Raw genomic sequence first — 16,566 nt, 5'->3', positions numbered from 1 at the left:
GCAAATATGAAATCAAACATCGATCCAAGTTCTAATTACATCTTAGTCTAAAGCTATTTCATTGAATTTCATCAGTTGTGGTATTTTCCTTTTACATATCTCTGTGTTTACAGACACTAGGATTCTGCTAATCATATTGAGTGCTATCTGCCTGCAGAGTTAGCTAGGCAGTTACCTTAAAACTAATACGGTCTAGTGTTCAGGTTTTGCTTGGGCGAAATGCAAAAAAGAGAAGAGACTTCTCTAGACCCCCGTTTCATGCAATACCTTTCCTGTCTACAGCCTGCATTCCTAAACTAACAGAGTAGAAGAATTTATTGCTGATAGTATTAAAATCTGGTACAGATAATCAGTCGATTGGAGTTAAAGGGAACACAGACAGATATGAGGTAGCTGATTCCCTGGGAACATGCAACTTCTAGGAGGAGACAGTGTTATTCCCAAAATCAGGCTGGCTTCCCAGCACTCTATGGGAGAAACTGGTTTTGGCTGTAAAGGTGAGAATTCTACAGAATATGAATTTTCAGCTGGACATTGGGTTTTTACCAGATGTCTAGTTCTGAAAAGTCTTCACAGGTTTTTTTTTAAATTTTTAACTTTAACTTCTTCTAGTCATGGCTTATCTGCAAACATAAGAGTAGGAAAAACACACTTGGGTTAGTAAGACTAGCTCAGCAACATTCATTTTCAGGGATAAGGAGATAATCCCTACTCTGTGAGGTGATAAATTAGTTGATAATTCACTGACTGGAAATCCAAGGAATCAAGAATGACCAGTAGGAAAGACTTTTGAGAAGTTAAATGCTACAATTTATACACATGGAATAGTAGCTTGTTTGTTTTTCTTTATTTAATTTCTTCTCTTTTTTTTAATGCAAGCCCAAGGGATTTTATCATAAAGAGGGGGAACTAACTGGGAAAACAACAGCGTTTGTTTCTGTGAACTGTTATTCAGCTATCGATTACATGACACAGATGATATAGGAAACTGGTATGGTTTAGCCAACTTCACTGAATCAGTTTGCTTTCATGTGTGACTGCTGTTGTATTAATCCCACTCTGAAGCTATGTTTTAGCATGGCTTAGTTTTCAAGTCTTGTCTGCAAACACTCTAGAGACATCTATGTTCATGCTCGTTGTTGGTATAGGTTGGCTGTTGTAATTTTTCCTTTTGTGTTTTCTATTCTGATGAGGCCATGGAGGTTATACGACCAGTAGGAACCATCTTGTTGTGGGGCTACTGTAATGATGGGTGATGCTTCTAACATAGCCTGTGTAGATGTAGGCAAGATGAAGGCAGTTCAGCAATGGGGCTCTTAAAACGCTCTAAAAGGTAACTAGTAAATGTTTGACCTGGACAAATACTTGGCTGGGACAAAAAACAATGGTCTTTCAGTAAAGTAACCTGGTCTAAGAACTCTGCCTAGTCATGGGAAAGATTCTTCCACTATACCTTAAAAGGCTGGAATTCTTCATGATGGCTTCTGGTCCAAACTCATTTTGAGCTAATTTGCATTAGCCTTGTAAAAGCTTCGACACAATTCTAGGCTGATGCTCAAACCTGGAGAAACTCAGTGGCTTTTAGTGGAATTTTCTTCCTAAAACGAAACTCACATTTTCAACACAAAGCTATGTAAGTAAAATCACATTTATTGCATCAGTATCACAAAATGCCAGGGTTTAGACCACCTGGGACACATCAATATTTAAGATAAACTGAAGGAAAAAGCTCACAGAAATCCCAAGAAAGTAAATTAGCACACCTGTGCTTCCTTATTATCAAACACCTTTGCCACCTCTTTTTTCATGTTCCATCTTTCTTTGTAGACTTGACTTCTCTCTGCTCTCTCTGTTTTTTTTCTTTTTTTCTGATACCTAACAAGTGCACTATAAATATAAGTTGCACACATATTTGCATTTATTTGCTCTTCTGTCATCTTGAACAGTCTATTTTTCCTGTCTTGGCCTTGCCATCTTTCTGTCTCTTTAGCACTCGTGGCGCTCTCTAATTTTCTCTCCCTCTAATTATTGGCTAGTTTAATAGTCTTACCACACCATACCATTATATGTTTTTCTATAATAGATACCATATACTGTTCATCTTTATTAATAGATTTGACATGCTACTCTAAGATACAGATCTTATGACACTGTTTATACAAAAGAAAGTAGCCTGTTGCAGAACCATTTCCCACAAATACATCTATATATGAAGAACACACTACGAAAACCCTTGTTCCTGCAGAAAGCCTCTGAATTAACTGAAATCCTTATCTAGGGAGATTTTGAAGACAAGGCCCAAAAGGGATCTCCCATGATATCAGCTCCATTCTGCTCCTGTTGCAGGCTACATTGACATAGAACATTTTTCATAAATTAAAAAATTGAAACTCATTCTTATTTCAGCATTTTTCTCCCATCCTCCAATAAACCTGCTAGTATGCTGATCATTTTTAAAGACAAATGTTGGGAGGTCAGATGTGTATTTTTTAGATACATAAAGTCATACATTTTCAGCACTTCTAGCGTTTCTTTTACTGCTTTGCACAGAACACCATCTTCCCCTAAATAGATCTTGTATGGAGAAGATAATCCCAGAAAGGAAATAAATGTCATGGAATATTGGTTTCATATAAGTTGAAATATGCTGGATAAAATCTGAAAATAGTATTTTATTTTATAAGTGGCTGGGTTCTGACACTGTCTGTATCCCATGTATTCCATGCATGATTTTGGGTCTAATAACAATGAAAGGAGGAAGTTTGTGTGAAGTCAACATTGCCAGATAACAACAGTTGTTGCTAAATTGTTTCTCCATTCCAATTCTGACAAACTGTTCTCCTCTTTCTTTGCAGTTTTCCACTTGTCCCACAAAGTCACTCGGGTGGTTCCGGAGAGCGCCCTGCTGATTGTTCTTGGTCTCTTCCTTGGTGGCATTGTGTGGGCAGCAGATCACATTGCCTCCTTCGCCCTTACACCAACTGTGTTTTTCTTCTACCTGCTGCCCCCCATTGTTTTGGATGCTGGATACTTTATGCCAAATAGATTGTTCTTTGGAAATCTCGGTTCCATCCTTTTGTACGCTGTCATTGGGACAGTCTGGAATGCTGCCACAACTGGATTATCTCTCTACGGTGTATATCGCACAGGAATAATGGGTAAGTTTGATCTGTGAAGACACAATTGTGAACGCTACTGTATGCCAGCTGTTAGATGGGTGATACGTTACAACTTAACAACTCTTTTCAGCAGAAAAAACTCATTTTAACGGGAGCAATTTGTAGTAGTTTTACCAAATTGAAGAATGATCTGAGAAATCTTCTCTGAAGCAAGGACAAAAGGGACTTGAGCCTGCGTCTCTCATATTTCTCTGCTCTAAATGTGCACATACACTCTCAGGATAAACTCAGGATTCATCCTTCTAAGGGACATCTGAACAAAAATACACTCTGAAGGGCTTGTTTCTTTCTGCTGTGATAGAAACCTTCAAAGTTACTGTGAAATGGAACTGTCTTCTTTCAGGCAGCTTTAATATTAAGTAAGCAATGGTTACTGAGTGGGTATGTATGCATGGCACATCTCTATTTTGTCTTCTGCGGCTGCAAATTGTAACTGAAGACTTACAGAGCCAAGTAGCACATGTAAGATGCACTCTGTCTTAATTGCACTATAATATAAGGGCATGGGGCTGCTAGAAGAGGCACAGAACAGCAATTCTTAACCTCCTCAGCAGGTGTGGCATGCACATAAGCTATGCAGTGCCACCTGAAGAACAATAATTCACATTGTACATGGATAGTGTGTGTTCTCAAACAGGCATCCTATCTACGCTTTTTTAGTGTCTGTACTGAAGAAGCTCAAGAGTCCTTCCAGGACAAAATTCTCTTAGGTTAGTGAGTTCTAGGAAGTACGTACAGGGCACATCTGAGCGCTGCTGAGAGGAGCACAGAGGTTGTGTGCTGCTGTGCCTGGGCACTCTGCTCCTCTGTTCTTTGCAGCCAGTGCTGAGATCCTGGACCGAGTGACTGGCTCCAAGACCACAAGGGGTATGTTGTGTTGTACGAAAGGCTCAAGAGCTAGTCATGGGGCTGTTCTCTAACCACACTGGTGCAAAATTGGCTCAGAGCAATTTACCACAGACTTCCTTTTCAGTCCAGATAAAAAGAATGCCTCAAATGTCAGAAGTTGCAGATGTTGCAGAGAACATTTTTGTGATGAAGGACTAAATTATTAGCTGATTATTATGGAAGATAATATAGGAGAGTTTTTCCAGCCTCAAAAACTGCTCCCATTGTCCAGCACAGGGAAGCAGCAGAATTTGGGGCTGGATTCTTTGACACTGAGCATGAGATTGGGATATCTGTTCTACCCATTTTAAGGGAAACATGCGTTGTCCTTGTTTGAAAATCCCAGTCTGTAAGAACTTGACCACAGACTCATTCATATGAGACTCATCTTATATAGCTGTAGATGTTTGTAGTACAGAGATCTATGATAGATTTAGCTTACGTTTTAGGTATTTACCTTACTATAACTCACATTTCATAAGTAACAATTTTTCTTTAGAAGACACAAAGGTAACAGCTCAGATGCAGACACTATTGACTTTTATAGGTAGGTGAGATCTTTCCTGTGATTTCAGCCTGTAGGCACAATATATTGCATGCACAATTTCACATTTATAGTTAAAAATAGGTTTTCAGGAACAAAAAAGATGACAAAGGTATGTTGCTATTATTAAAGATTGGACAAAGATTTCTTTCTTTAACTATCCAAGCTGCTTGGAACAATTTAAAAAATATGACCAAAAATGTTTTATTAACATCCTGTCTTGGGAAATAAAATTAATAATAATTACTTTTTAAAAAATGTTGATAATCATTAAAAGAAAAGCCTTTTTAAAAATTGACCTCTTTATGACATGTGAAATGGAAAAGTCAAATACACTCCCAAAAAATTTATTTTAAATGAGAAATCCATTTATCTCTTTCTATCCTCCCAATCCATAAAAAATTCTCGACTAACTGTAAAAGCTGGATTTGATAGGTACATGTTCTGCTTTATCATTATGCAAATCTTTCAGTGACAGTGTGTTCTAGAACTTTACCACAGGTCACAGTTCAATATCTACAAGCTAAAAGTAGGGATGTTAACAAAGACAAACAATAAACTGAAATGCCTGGCAAATGTAAATATTTAGAATGAGTGTTAATTGGCATACTGTGGGGACCTTTCTTTACCACCAAGACATACTATAACCTACTAGAGTTCTAATTTCAGCTATGGAAAAGGCTAGAGAAGCTTGTCCCTGATTCAAACTATGTCATTCTCCAGCAAAGCTAAGTAGGACTTCTTTAAAATATCTACATGACACGTACTTACTAATCCACTAAATACATTGTGGTGACCTCCAAGATGTCAGCAAGATCCGAGTGCCACACTTTGTGAAAAGCTTTGCTGTTGTCACTTACTTGCTGAAGATAGGAGAATGCTGAGTTACTCAATTTCTGGAAGAGTTCATAGCAACCTCTGGTTGAAGTTCTATGGCATATTTTGTTTCTACTCCACTTTTTGTAAAATTGGAGTGAATAATGCTAAAAGTAATATGTAGGAATGTATATCCACTACAGACTAAGATGAACTAAAACCAAATGACTTCCAACTTTAACACTGAATGGGCCTGTAGTACTGTCCATCAATATGAGAGTCCATAATCCTAACTGGATTACATAATTTCCTATATAAATAAACACAAAAGCAGCTCTTTTTTTGCATTCAATATCCTTATAAATATTATAAATTGCAGAAGAAACATAGAGATGGTGATAATAACAAATAAATCCTTCATTAGAAGTGAAATTTAAAGATCAACACCTTAACTATTAAGTAACAGCCATACCAGTCTTCTTTCACAGAATGGGAAGAAGTATCTAATCCTAAACCTTTCTGGTTGATTGCACCTAACTCTTCACCATATGCTGGAGAACTGAGACATGCAGCACCTCTCTGTGGAATAACTGTGGTTGTGACTAATGCTTAGAAAAGTTTTATTCCTGTACAATCTAGGTCATAGTGCTAACATTCCAAGTACGTATAGGAGTCTTAAACTGCACCCAGTAAATTTACCTTGCTCAGATGTCACTGCTGGCAGCTAGTCACTCCAGACTCTGGAGGGCTGGAGGAAGCAATGGTCATGTATCACTTGGAATTAGTCTAAATAAAAGTCTGATTTAGACATCCTATGCCTCTTGACACTGCATTGTAGGAATTATAGATGTGTCCTAACTGTTCCATAAATATTTGCTCGCTAGCATTGCAAGTCTTCAAAGAATGTACCAATGATTATAATTGGTAACATATAAAAAAAGATAAGCAATCTCAGTGAGCCAATTTATTTTAAAAGCTTACGTTCTATTGTACCCTGATATCTGACAGTTATTGTCATTGGGTTTGTTCCTTCCTTAAGCATGGCAGAGAAGGACAACATTTGGTGGAACCATTACTTAGATTCAGGTTCAAGGCTGTTCTCAGAATTTTTGGCACAGACTTCAGCTCACTGCTTCAACCCCTCTCTCACACTAAAATGGATGAATTCAGTCCTCATTCACAGCCCAATACATCCAAAAGTGAACAAGACTATTTCTTTTTTGGAAAATACAGTTTTATGTCTGTGCAAACTATGAATTTCTGTTTTCAGGGCCTTACCAAGGTCCCTATACACTTTATGGAAAACATTGTAGGTGCTCTGATTAGCAGACAGTGGCTAAGAGAATATGTACTTCTGCAGCTCCCTCAGATTATTGGCCATTGCTGCCTACAACAGGGTGGTGTCTACTCCTGTCTCTGGCTGCCCATGTAAATGTCCTTGTCTTGAGTAAATATGCCCATGCCATTTTGTATCAAAAACACTTGGAATCTAGTTACTGTTTCAATTACCTTCCAAACACTAAACATTCTGGGTTTGAAAAATTATCTCATAAGAGTTCTTGTCAGAGGAGTGGCCATGTTGTTCTGGAAGTACCTTACAGGCAATGTTGATCCTTCGGCTACAGCTATTGACTGCCATTGTCTGACTCATGCTTCCAAATCAGTTAATCAGATGGATTACTCCTTTGCCTATAGAAATAATGCCTGATAAAACTGTCCATTAAATTTGGGCATGGGCCTCTGCACTGTGTTCTAATGAATGAACTCTCAACATATTCCTTCTTTGCTCTTCCTCATATAATTTTGGGCTTCATCACGTCTTAATGAACCTTGCTTCCTCCTTCATCCATTAATGAACACAAAGCGAATTTTACTGTTCTCGACCCTTTCAAAAATGTGTTCCCCAGAAAAAATGACTGGGATACCACTCTTGGTTGCATGAAGAGGGTAAATTTTGCAAGATATTTAGGAAGCTGGGCAAAGCAATCTTTGTGGCTCTCCCTTTTCTCTTACTTTTAAAATGATAGTGATGCTTGTCTCAGTCTGTTTGCATAAATGAACAAAATAACCTTAATAATTAAAAGAAAATTTAAAAAAATTAAATAAGTACTATAAATACTGGGTTACTTTGTCACCAGGGTTTTATAGTTCCAAAATTTTTGAAATAATTGCCAAGTTTCCTAAGGGTAGAGGTATGTTTTAGTCTTTCATCTGTTTTTATGGTCCACTTGTGGACAATTGAACAGTGGCTTCATGAATTATAATTTGGGAACAAGTGGCTTAACTACACCTATCAATGAATGTCTACTTGAATAAGGAGGCCACAATTGGTGTTTAACTGCACTGAGTGCAGTTAAGCCCCTCTGTAGTGGTTCTTATTAGTGGTAAAAGTTGACCTGTGGCATGAAGCATTTTGGAACATTTACTTCAGGACTACTGGTATATTCCTCTCACGATCTTGTCAGTTCTCTATTACCAAGCGATAATTTATTCAAGTTAGATAAACTATACCACACATAAGTAGAAAGACAGTTTAGATCTGGAAATACTTCTCTCAAGTGCCTTGCCATAAGAACAGGACTGTACTGCTCCCAGAATCAACTTTCATCCACGTGGGCCAATGCTGGAGCCAACAAACCTTGTAGGATACAAGGTGACACAATGCAGAACTTGTGAAGTAGTTTCTGTGCCATGCTTTCCAGTCGATGCCTTAGGACCCTTATTTTCAAGGATTTTACATTACCTGTAATATCATAATCTGTCATGACTATAGATAATACAGAGCTGATTCTGCTTATACTTTGTTTGCTTTATTTTTGAAGGCCACCTGAATACTGGACTGCTGGACTTCCTCTTGTTTGGCAGCTTAATTGCCGCTGTGGATCCTGTAGCTGTTCTGGCAGTGTTTGAAGAAGTCCATGTCAATGAAGTTCTATTCATCATTGTTTTTGGAGAATCGCTTCTGAATGATGCTGTAACTGTGGTAAGTGAATTATATATCCCAAAGTCACCCAAACTCTAGAGGATTTCTTCTGAAGTGTATTTTCCCCTTAAATGAAATACTGTATCATCTGTGTGTATCTACTCATGGGCTGGTGTAGCATAGCTCATAGTGTTCTCAGTCTTGCTTAAAACCATGTGTTGCAAAGATTAAATGTTTGAGCATGAAAGCTATTTTGAGCCCATAAGTCACATAAAAATATGCAGTCCTGGGTTGGATGAGCATAAGAACATTTAAAATGAAGTTTCAGGTGTGTATGTTTTATTTACCTTTGCTGTTCAAGTAGCTCTTTCATGACTTACTGAGATTAGTTCCAGGGATTTAAAGCTTTTCTTTGCTGTTGTTTTTTAATGCACATACTCTATTCTGCATATTTCTGTTATGTCTATAATTTATATGAATACCTCATACCTAGATAGTGAGAGAGAGAATACTCGCCAAAAGTGCTTATGCCTGTTCCCTCTCTTTTACTTCAGTCAGATGTTTATCAAAGAGATATATAACGAAAAACCAATTTGGGAAAAATTGTGGGACATTTTTGAAAGTTTCTGATCTGGGTTGGGTTTTTTTGTCAACATGTTAATTTCTGGTTTTTCTTATTTAGAAAGAAAATAAAACCTTAATATACTTTAATAAATTTACAACAATCCTGAATTTCTACTGATGTTTTTATTTTTATTGAAACTCCTTTTCACACAAAAGTATTCTCAGAATACAATAGTCAATAGTTTTGTAGTATAGTGCTAGTGGGCAGGGACCAGGAAGTCCTATGGCAGGAAGGTTTCTGCTATGGCAGAAAGGAGTTGCTATAGAGCTTCAATTTACTTCTTGGATCATCAACTATTCCTGCTCCTGTATATCTCCAAAGTAAAGTAAGACATGTCCACCAGGCTTAGTGACAGTAATTTTTTGCATCCAAGGCAGTAAGGCACTGCAAAGTCACTGGCAGCAGCCTAACTGTTCACATGAGCTTGAAAATGCCAATTAAGGCCTCTAGAGAAACCTCGTTGCCTTTAGATATCACTCTCATTAGTATTTTTGGGATATTACCAGAAACAAATATTAAAATAAATACTTGATGAACTCAAGTATCAACATCACTGGCTTTCAGAAGGAAGGAAGACTTTCTTACTGTGAAATGAATACAAACACTCTACAAATAAAAGAAAGTTTGATTGTTGAAGAAAATCCAGAAGAGAAGAGTAAGCATGATCAAGAGTCAAATACCACAGCCCATGAGAAAGTTTGAAACAACTGCAGTTCTTACGTTGAAAAAGAAAAGACAGGAGGACAGAAGAAACTGGATGATGTAGCATTCATTAAATGTAAATATATAAAAGACTACTGTTACTGGACAAAGTAACTTGTATGCCATTACTGGGATAAATATTATAAGAATTAACAAGCTTAGCTACAACAGGGAAAGCTGAGAAAGCCATAGTAAAGTTCTCCTCCATCACTGGAGGAATTAAAAATGGATTAGACAGGCATGTGTCAAGAATTGTGCTCATACAAACCTCTTTCGGCAGGGGTATGGATAACATGAATTCTTTGCTTTCAGCACTATCACTGTTAGTCAATTATTTTAAAAGCTTTAGTAGAATTATTATAGTTTATTCTCTTTCTTGTTTATCTTATTTTACACACATTCAACCTATTTCAATCCAATACCTTATTATTAACATCTTATTATTATCGTATTAAGTGTCTTATTTATCTTATATAGGCAATTCAATAAATCTGCCAACTACCTGGATCTTAGAGTGAAGAGTGCTTTAGAAAACACATCTAGATTTAACAATTATTCTTATAGATAGAAATCATATTGAAGTAAGAAATGGAAAGTTGTTTTTTTCTTTTTTAATTTGTGTTTCTTCTTTCTCCAAAAAAAAAGCATTTTTTTCATTTTGAAAAATTCAGAAATCTGCAAAATCTCCCTCCACACAGAATTTACTTCAGTCATACGTAATTTCAGATTTCATAATATTGGGGCCCATACATGAGAATATTTTAATAGGCTTAATTCAGGAGCAAATATTAAGTTTGCTTACTTTTCTTTTCAGGTGCTATACAACGTGTTCGAAAGTTTTGTTGCAATAGGTCCAGAGAATGTGACTGGGATTGAATGTGTCAAAGGCATAGGTGCGTAGAATTGAATTCTGTATCACATCATTGATGTACATATACACAATTTTAAACAAAATATTGTTATTATGCTACCAGTAACTGATTTTTCAGACCTTTCCCTTGTCACTTATATTCCCACAGTCCTGTGGCATAGACTAATGTCTTAAGAAACTAAAAAAGTGAATCTTCCTGAATATTTGGGAAACTTAATCAGATTTGTTTTATTCTGAGGAGACTCAACAGATGTGGAGTTCAGTTGTTAAGACCACCGAACTTGACAGTTATGCATAATTTCTTTGTATTTCATAACATGCCCTTAATTTCAGCCTATGCCCTCCATGCATTCCAAGAAAAGTTGAGATTGCATATCGGCATTCTCACTGCTTATCACTGATTGCCATCAAGTAACATTTGCCAGTGACTATCAAAAAATGTTATATAACTAAAATTCAGTCACTACATTATCTTATGAATCGATGTTTTAACAGTGACTTGGGCCTATTCTATAATATGCTTTTGGAAAAGAATTTGTTCACAGAGTGTGGGACAAAATTGTTCAAAGAAATGTAGTGGGTTTTGAATAAGCCTAAAATGGTGAGGCCTAACAGAAAATAACCTTGTTTTTCTACAGAATGCTGCATTCACATACCAAGTGCTCAAAAGCAATTCATGTTTTTCTAGCATGTTTTAGCAATTTCATGTCTAAAAGTATGCATTTTAGAAATAATTTTTGACATGTCCTCCAAAATTTTCTCTGATTTGCTGGCCATACAATAGAAAAGAACTAGCTGAAACCATTATATTTCTACTGTTTAAGATATGTTTGGTTTTGTTTTTCAGTGTCATTCTTTGTGGTGAGCCTAGGTGGGACACTAGTTGGCATTTTCTTTGCGTTCCTGCTCTCATTGGTCAGTCGTTTCACCAAGCACGTGAGAATCATTGAACCTGGATTTGTGTTTATAATTTCTTACCTGTCCTACCTCACAGCGGAGATGCTTTCTCTTTCCGCTATCCTTGCGTAAGTATCTTTTTATTACTGCTTGTGAAAGGGCTGAGAAGGGAATATGGTTTTTAAAAACATTAAAACAGTGAAAAGAAAGACCTAAATTATATAGGAAAGCTATAGAATATGACACTCATTAAGCTGATGTTGAATATTACCATCTTCACACTGCAGTACATTATAGTTTGCAAATACTGTCATTCAGCCTTGAAAAGGAATGCAAGTTTTCCACTATCTGCTGTGCAACAGAAGAACCTGCTTTACAAAATACAGACTTGACCCTTTCCTCTTTGTGATTAATATTCTTCAATAACTAACAGTCGTCCATTTGCATTGACACCTTTCCCTAGAATTTGTAATTAAAACAATATTTTTCTAAGGCATTATCTGAATGTCCATTATTTGCTGCTTTCACTGTCTTGCCTGGCCTGTTAAGGTTTGCCTAAACCTTACCTGTTTTGGCTTGAGTACCTCTGTGGTCCTTCTTCTTTTAGTACCCATTGGTTCGTGGCATCCCTTCTCAGTTTTGCTTGTGATGTCTGTAGAATTTACAGTGAGTATATTCAAGATCTGAAAATCTTACTGCAAACAGATCATTAGTTTAAGATTATGTCTAATGTAAACAAGATTTAAAATTTTGCCTGTAAAGCAGTATAGTAATCTGAAGAGAATTAAGGTCTGTTACCATCTAACAAAATACTGTCTTCAGACCTCTTGGGGCCACCTCAGGATGAATGTTTAAGATATGCTTTTTACCTAGGTTAGACTTCACAATGGCTCGTGAGGGTATTTTTTCTGAGGACGTAATGGTGGGTTTTTATCACTATGTGACAGATGGAAATACTATTAAATGTTACAACAGATATTTTCTGAACAATTGCTTCTTTTTATTTTTTCCTAGGATAACTTTCTGCGGCATCTGCTGTCAGAAATATGTCAAGGCTAACATATCTGAACAGTCTTCTACAACTGTAAGATATACCATGAAAATGATGGCCAGTGGAGCAGAAACTATTATCTTCATGTTCCTGGGAATTTCAGCTGTAAACCCAGAAATCTGGACTTGGAATACAGCTTTTATTCTGTTGACTCTGGTTTTCATCTCAGTATATAGAGTTATTGGTAAGGAGATGATCTTCTTCCTGTCCTTGTATTGTATTGTTGATGCAATCACATATTCTTTGCCCGCCCCCCAAAAAAAAAAAGAAAAACAAAAAAAAAGAATTTGGAGTTTCAGAGTTCTTCCTGTTAAAATGTTCCATTTATTTTACTTGAATTCATGGTTGGTTTTGGGTTAGGAGGGTAGATCTCTACAGTAAGCTTCATCATATGCTGAAAATATAGTAGGATTTCACTTTTTATGATGTGTGAGGATATGAGTAGCCCAGCGGTTAACATGAATCACCCAGTGGCTAACCTTTGTTGACCCAGCACATGGTATTGGCAAAATCTCCCAGTGGAATGGATTTTGTTCTTTAACTTGCAGCCTAACAAAAGATGGGAGTCCTGTCATCCATCTCCTTCCTTCAGCTCTTTCTATTTGGTAATAAAGACATTGTCTTAAGCTAATTTTATGGTTGACTTCAGATTTGAGATACACAGTGATGTAAGACGATACATAATTACACTGCAGGTTCTCTGGCTTAAGAAATAATTCTCAGGCACTGGTGAAAAACTGAGCAAATAAGACTGTGGTAAATAGGGATTACCTACTTGGGCTTATACAAGTTTGCAAACATTTCAAAATACCAGTGACAATTTGCCCAACTATGTAGTTCTGTTATTTAATCACTGTTTTGTGAAATAGCAAAGGGGGAAAATCACAAAAAAGGCATAGAATGAAGTACTTCTAGAGAGTAACACACTTAGTGTAAGTGTACTTACATCTGGGAATAAATTAAATTAGTTTATTTGCCTGTTTGTCTTGAATTAAATTCAAATAAAAGGTAACACATCTATCTAGCTGGCAGTTTTCCTAGACTCTGTATTCTTATTCTGTCTAGAGGTTCCTGGGCTGAATGAGGGGCCCCATGTCCTCCTTTCTAAATAGTCTGCAATCGTTGTTCGTTTAACAGTAACCTCAGTAACCGCTGTGTGCATGAGGTGTTTAAACAAGTTTTCAGTATCTTGACTTTGTCACTTCTTGTATTCCTGGAATGAGTGGTTAACAATCCTGTAATAAGTGTGATCAATAATTAAATAGCAAATATTCAGCAATGACAATATGCATCCATTAAAGTAACTGAGCTTAGACATTGATAAATTACTGACAATATTGGGCCTTACATAGTTGCAGCTCTTGTACCCTTGGAGGAATCAGATTGGCAGCATGAATTAATTTTCAAGGTCCCCTCCACCAGAGGCCTTGCTTACAGTGATAAACACAAGACACATTTCCCTTAGCATAAGTTCAAAGTTCCCTAAAATGAGAAATATCTCTTTTGCACTGCTTAACAGTCTTGGCCTGCTGCAGTGGGACACACATGCTGTGCCGCTCAGGAGTGGTGAAGCTTGTTTGCCTTCTCTGTGGCGGGAGCTCCGGGAGACATTGTGATTTCTAGAGCTTTAGGTCTTCTATAGCAGGCAGCATCTCACCCGTAGGCCTGAAGACAGTGTTAGCATAACTACACAACCCTCCATAAGAAAATGGCATAAATGTAATTTCTAGTAATTTGTAAAGAGTACCACACTTGCTCCCTAAATCAACGCTGTTTCAACCCGTTTCTCTTTCTGTTAAACGACCCTGTGCATATCACTGACTGTGGTGCTAGAACTTCCATCCTTTCTCGATTGTGAATTTCAAAGGGCAGCACATCGCAGAATTTCATCTGTAGTGCCTATGCCAGAGGGCAGCACTCTCAGAAGAGCTCCTGGCTCACAGAAGAAGCCTCACCGAAGTTCTTTGGCCTCACCTAAGTCCTTTGGCTAAACATAAAGGGGAAGGTACCACGGGGGTAATGCAGGGGGAGAAGTAGGTGGTGTAGAGAATTTGTTACGAAAGCAGAGTGGTGGTACCATTTCTGTTACACGTGGTTGGGGTACTGAGATTCCATAAGGGTATTTCTGGACATGCTGGCATTTCTTTTTTTATAGGTGTAGTTTTACAGACATGGATCCTTAACCACTATAGAATGGTCCAGTTGGAGATAATAGACCAAGTGGTGATGTCATATGGTGGACTACGTGGAGCGGTTGCTTTTGCTCTGGTTGTACTTCTGGACACGGACAAAGTGAAAGAGAAAAACCTGTTTGTCAGCACAACTATCATTGTTGTGTTTTTTACTGTTATTTTCCAGGTAATTCAACTTCTTAAGCACACTTACAGCAAGGAGAAGGAGTCCCCCAAAAGTACTGAACGCTTAAAGCAGTTCTCAGCTGAAGGTTGCGTATTGTTTCACTGAACTGAAAGCATAATTGAATTTGTAATTTTAGTAACAAAGATCCTATTTTATGTTTTCATATGGCACCACAAGGGACAAAACACAATTTCCTCTGTGCTAAAAAATGTTCAGTCTTGGCTGCTTGGTATTAATAGTGCTCAAGTTAATATCTGATTAAACATCCTTCACCTCATGTGAATAACAATAGGGAACAGTCCTTTGCATGGGCAAAGACAGTCATTAAGCTGATCTACCTGAGCCCAAATCCTTGTTTTAAAATATAACAGTAAGCAGTGGGACAAGAAAGTAATTAGCATCCAAACAAAATAGTACTTTCTGGTTTTAAAAAACCCCACTTAAAATGGAGATATGCCAGTATAAACCAGCTTGGAATTTTTTCTCAAATTTATTATAGAAAATTTAATTGTGGTCACAAACTCCTGATATGTGCAGAAAATACTGCATTCAATGGCATAGGAAACACGTTAACACTTCCACTACCATATTTTTCTTATAGAAGACATATTTTTCCACTGGTTGGTGTCTTTTCAAACCTTTGTAACAGGAGATGAGGGTACTGCATTATTTTCTCTTCTAAAGGGGACAAAGATCAACTGAGGAAGTATGAGAACCACCATATAACATACAAAAACGCTCTATTTCCCTTTAACAATGACCAACTGGAGGAGAGTTTAAGATAATTCCTAAGTATTTATTTACATTTATATTGTTTCAATCTTTAGGGACTGACTATCAAGCCTTTGGTACAGTGGCTGAAAGTGAAGAAAACTGAACACAGAGAGCCAAAACTGAATGAGAAACTTCATGGCAGGGTAAGATATTTTTAAACAAAACTGTGGTATATTTTTTATTTTTACAGAATGGCTTAAGAGAAAAAAAAATTAGAGAAAGTTTATTTTTGGAAGGGAGGCGAGAGTCAAATCTCAAGTGCAAAATCTTCAAACATTTCAAAAGTTATCTGTAGGCTGTAATTTGTCTTTGGGTTGAGTCTTGTGAGGGGATACTCAGCTGAAGGGTCTGGTCTTTTACTTGAGAGTTCAATGGGGCTGACAGTGCTGGGGAAACAGCATGGCTGGAATGTGCTGCTTTACCTAAAAGAGGAGGACGTTTGATTGAAGACTGCTAGGGCAAAGCATGTGGAAGTAAGTTTATTTTTCCTTCTTAAATATTGTTTATCTATAGAAAAGATGTGAAAACAGGCTTTGTGGATTGCATATTACATAAAAAGGTAGTCTGCTGCCCAGTGCAGGTGTTAATTATATACTTAAATTCCAGATTAATGGTAATAGTTTTAGTTCAGTGTGAATGTTGTGTGTGCCTGCATTTCTTTAACCTTTTAAAAGACTTTGAAACATGATCTCTTCCAATTCACGGTCACACAACATTATAAAGCTTTTATTCAGCAAAAGAAAATGTACATTTTAAATACAAATATATGTTAAAGGACGGAAGACTATATGACATCTTTCATGGCCGCCTTTAATTCATAAATTTTTCAGATTTACACAGCTATCCTGCACTAAGTATTTTAACACATTCTTGTATGAACTTCTAATCTTCTCTCTCTTCACACTGGAGGTTACCGGAAGTGAATTAACAACTTAATG

General features: G+C 37.0%; 1 protein-coding gene across 1 annotated transcript in view; it reads left to right on the top strand.

The window, feature by feature from the left end:
- Positions 1–409: 409 nt before the first annotated feature.
- The window catches only part of SLC9A3 (solute carrier family 9, subfamily A (NHE3, cation proton antiporter 3), member 3), a 33,407-nt gene continuing 17,250 nt past the window's right edge, over positions 410–16,566 (top strand). Inside the window, exons 1-8 of the mRNA XM_010294390.1 lie at positions 410–497; positions 2,856–3,158; positions 8,250–8,410; positions 10,492–10,570; positions 11,396–11,573; positions 12,460–12,680; positions 14,652–14,854; positions 15,682–15,771. Of these exons, the coding sequence (XP_010292692.1) occupies positions 410–497; positions 2,856–3,158; positions 8,250–8,410; positions 10,492–10,570; positions 11,396–11,573; positions 12,460–12,680; positions 14,652–14,854; positions 15,682–15,771 (1,323 nt within the window). The remainder of the gene's footprint in view (positions 498–2,855; positions 3,159–8,249; positions 8,411–10,491; positions 10,571–11,395; positions 11,574–12,459; positions 12,681–14,651; positions 14,855–15,681; positions 15,772–16,566) is intronic.

Source organism: Phaethon lepturus, unplaced genomic scaffold (assembly GCF_000687285.1).
Source record: "Phaethon lepturus isolate BGI_N335 unplaced genomic scaffold, ASM68728v1 scaffold9909, whole genome shotgun sequence".
Taxonomy (NCBI): Eukaryota; Metazoa; Chordata; class Aves; order Phaethontiformes; family Phaethontidae; genus Phaethon; species Phaethon lepturus.
This window is presented reverse-complemented; position numbering and strand designations above follow the sequence as displayed.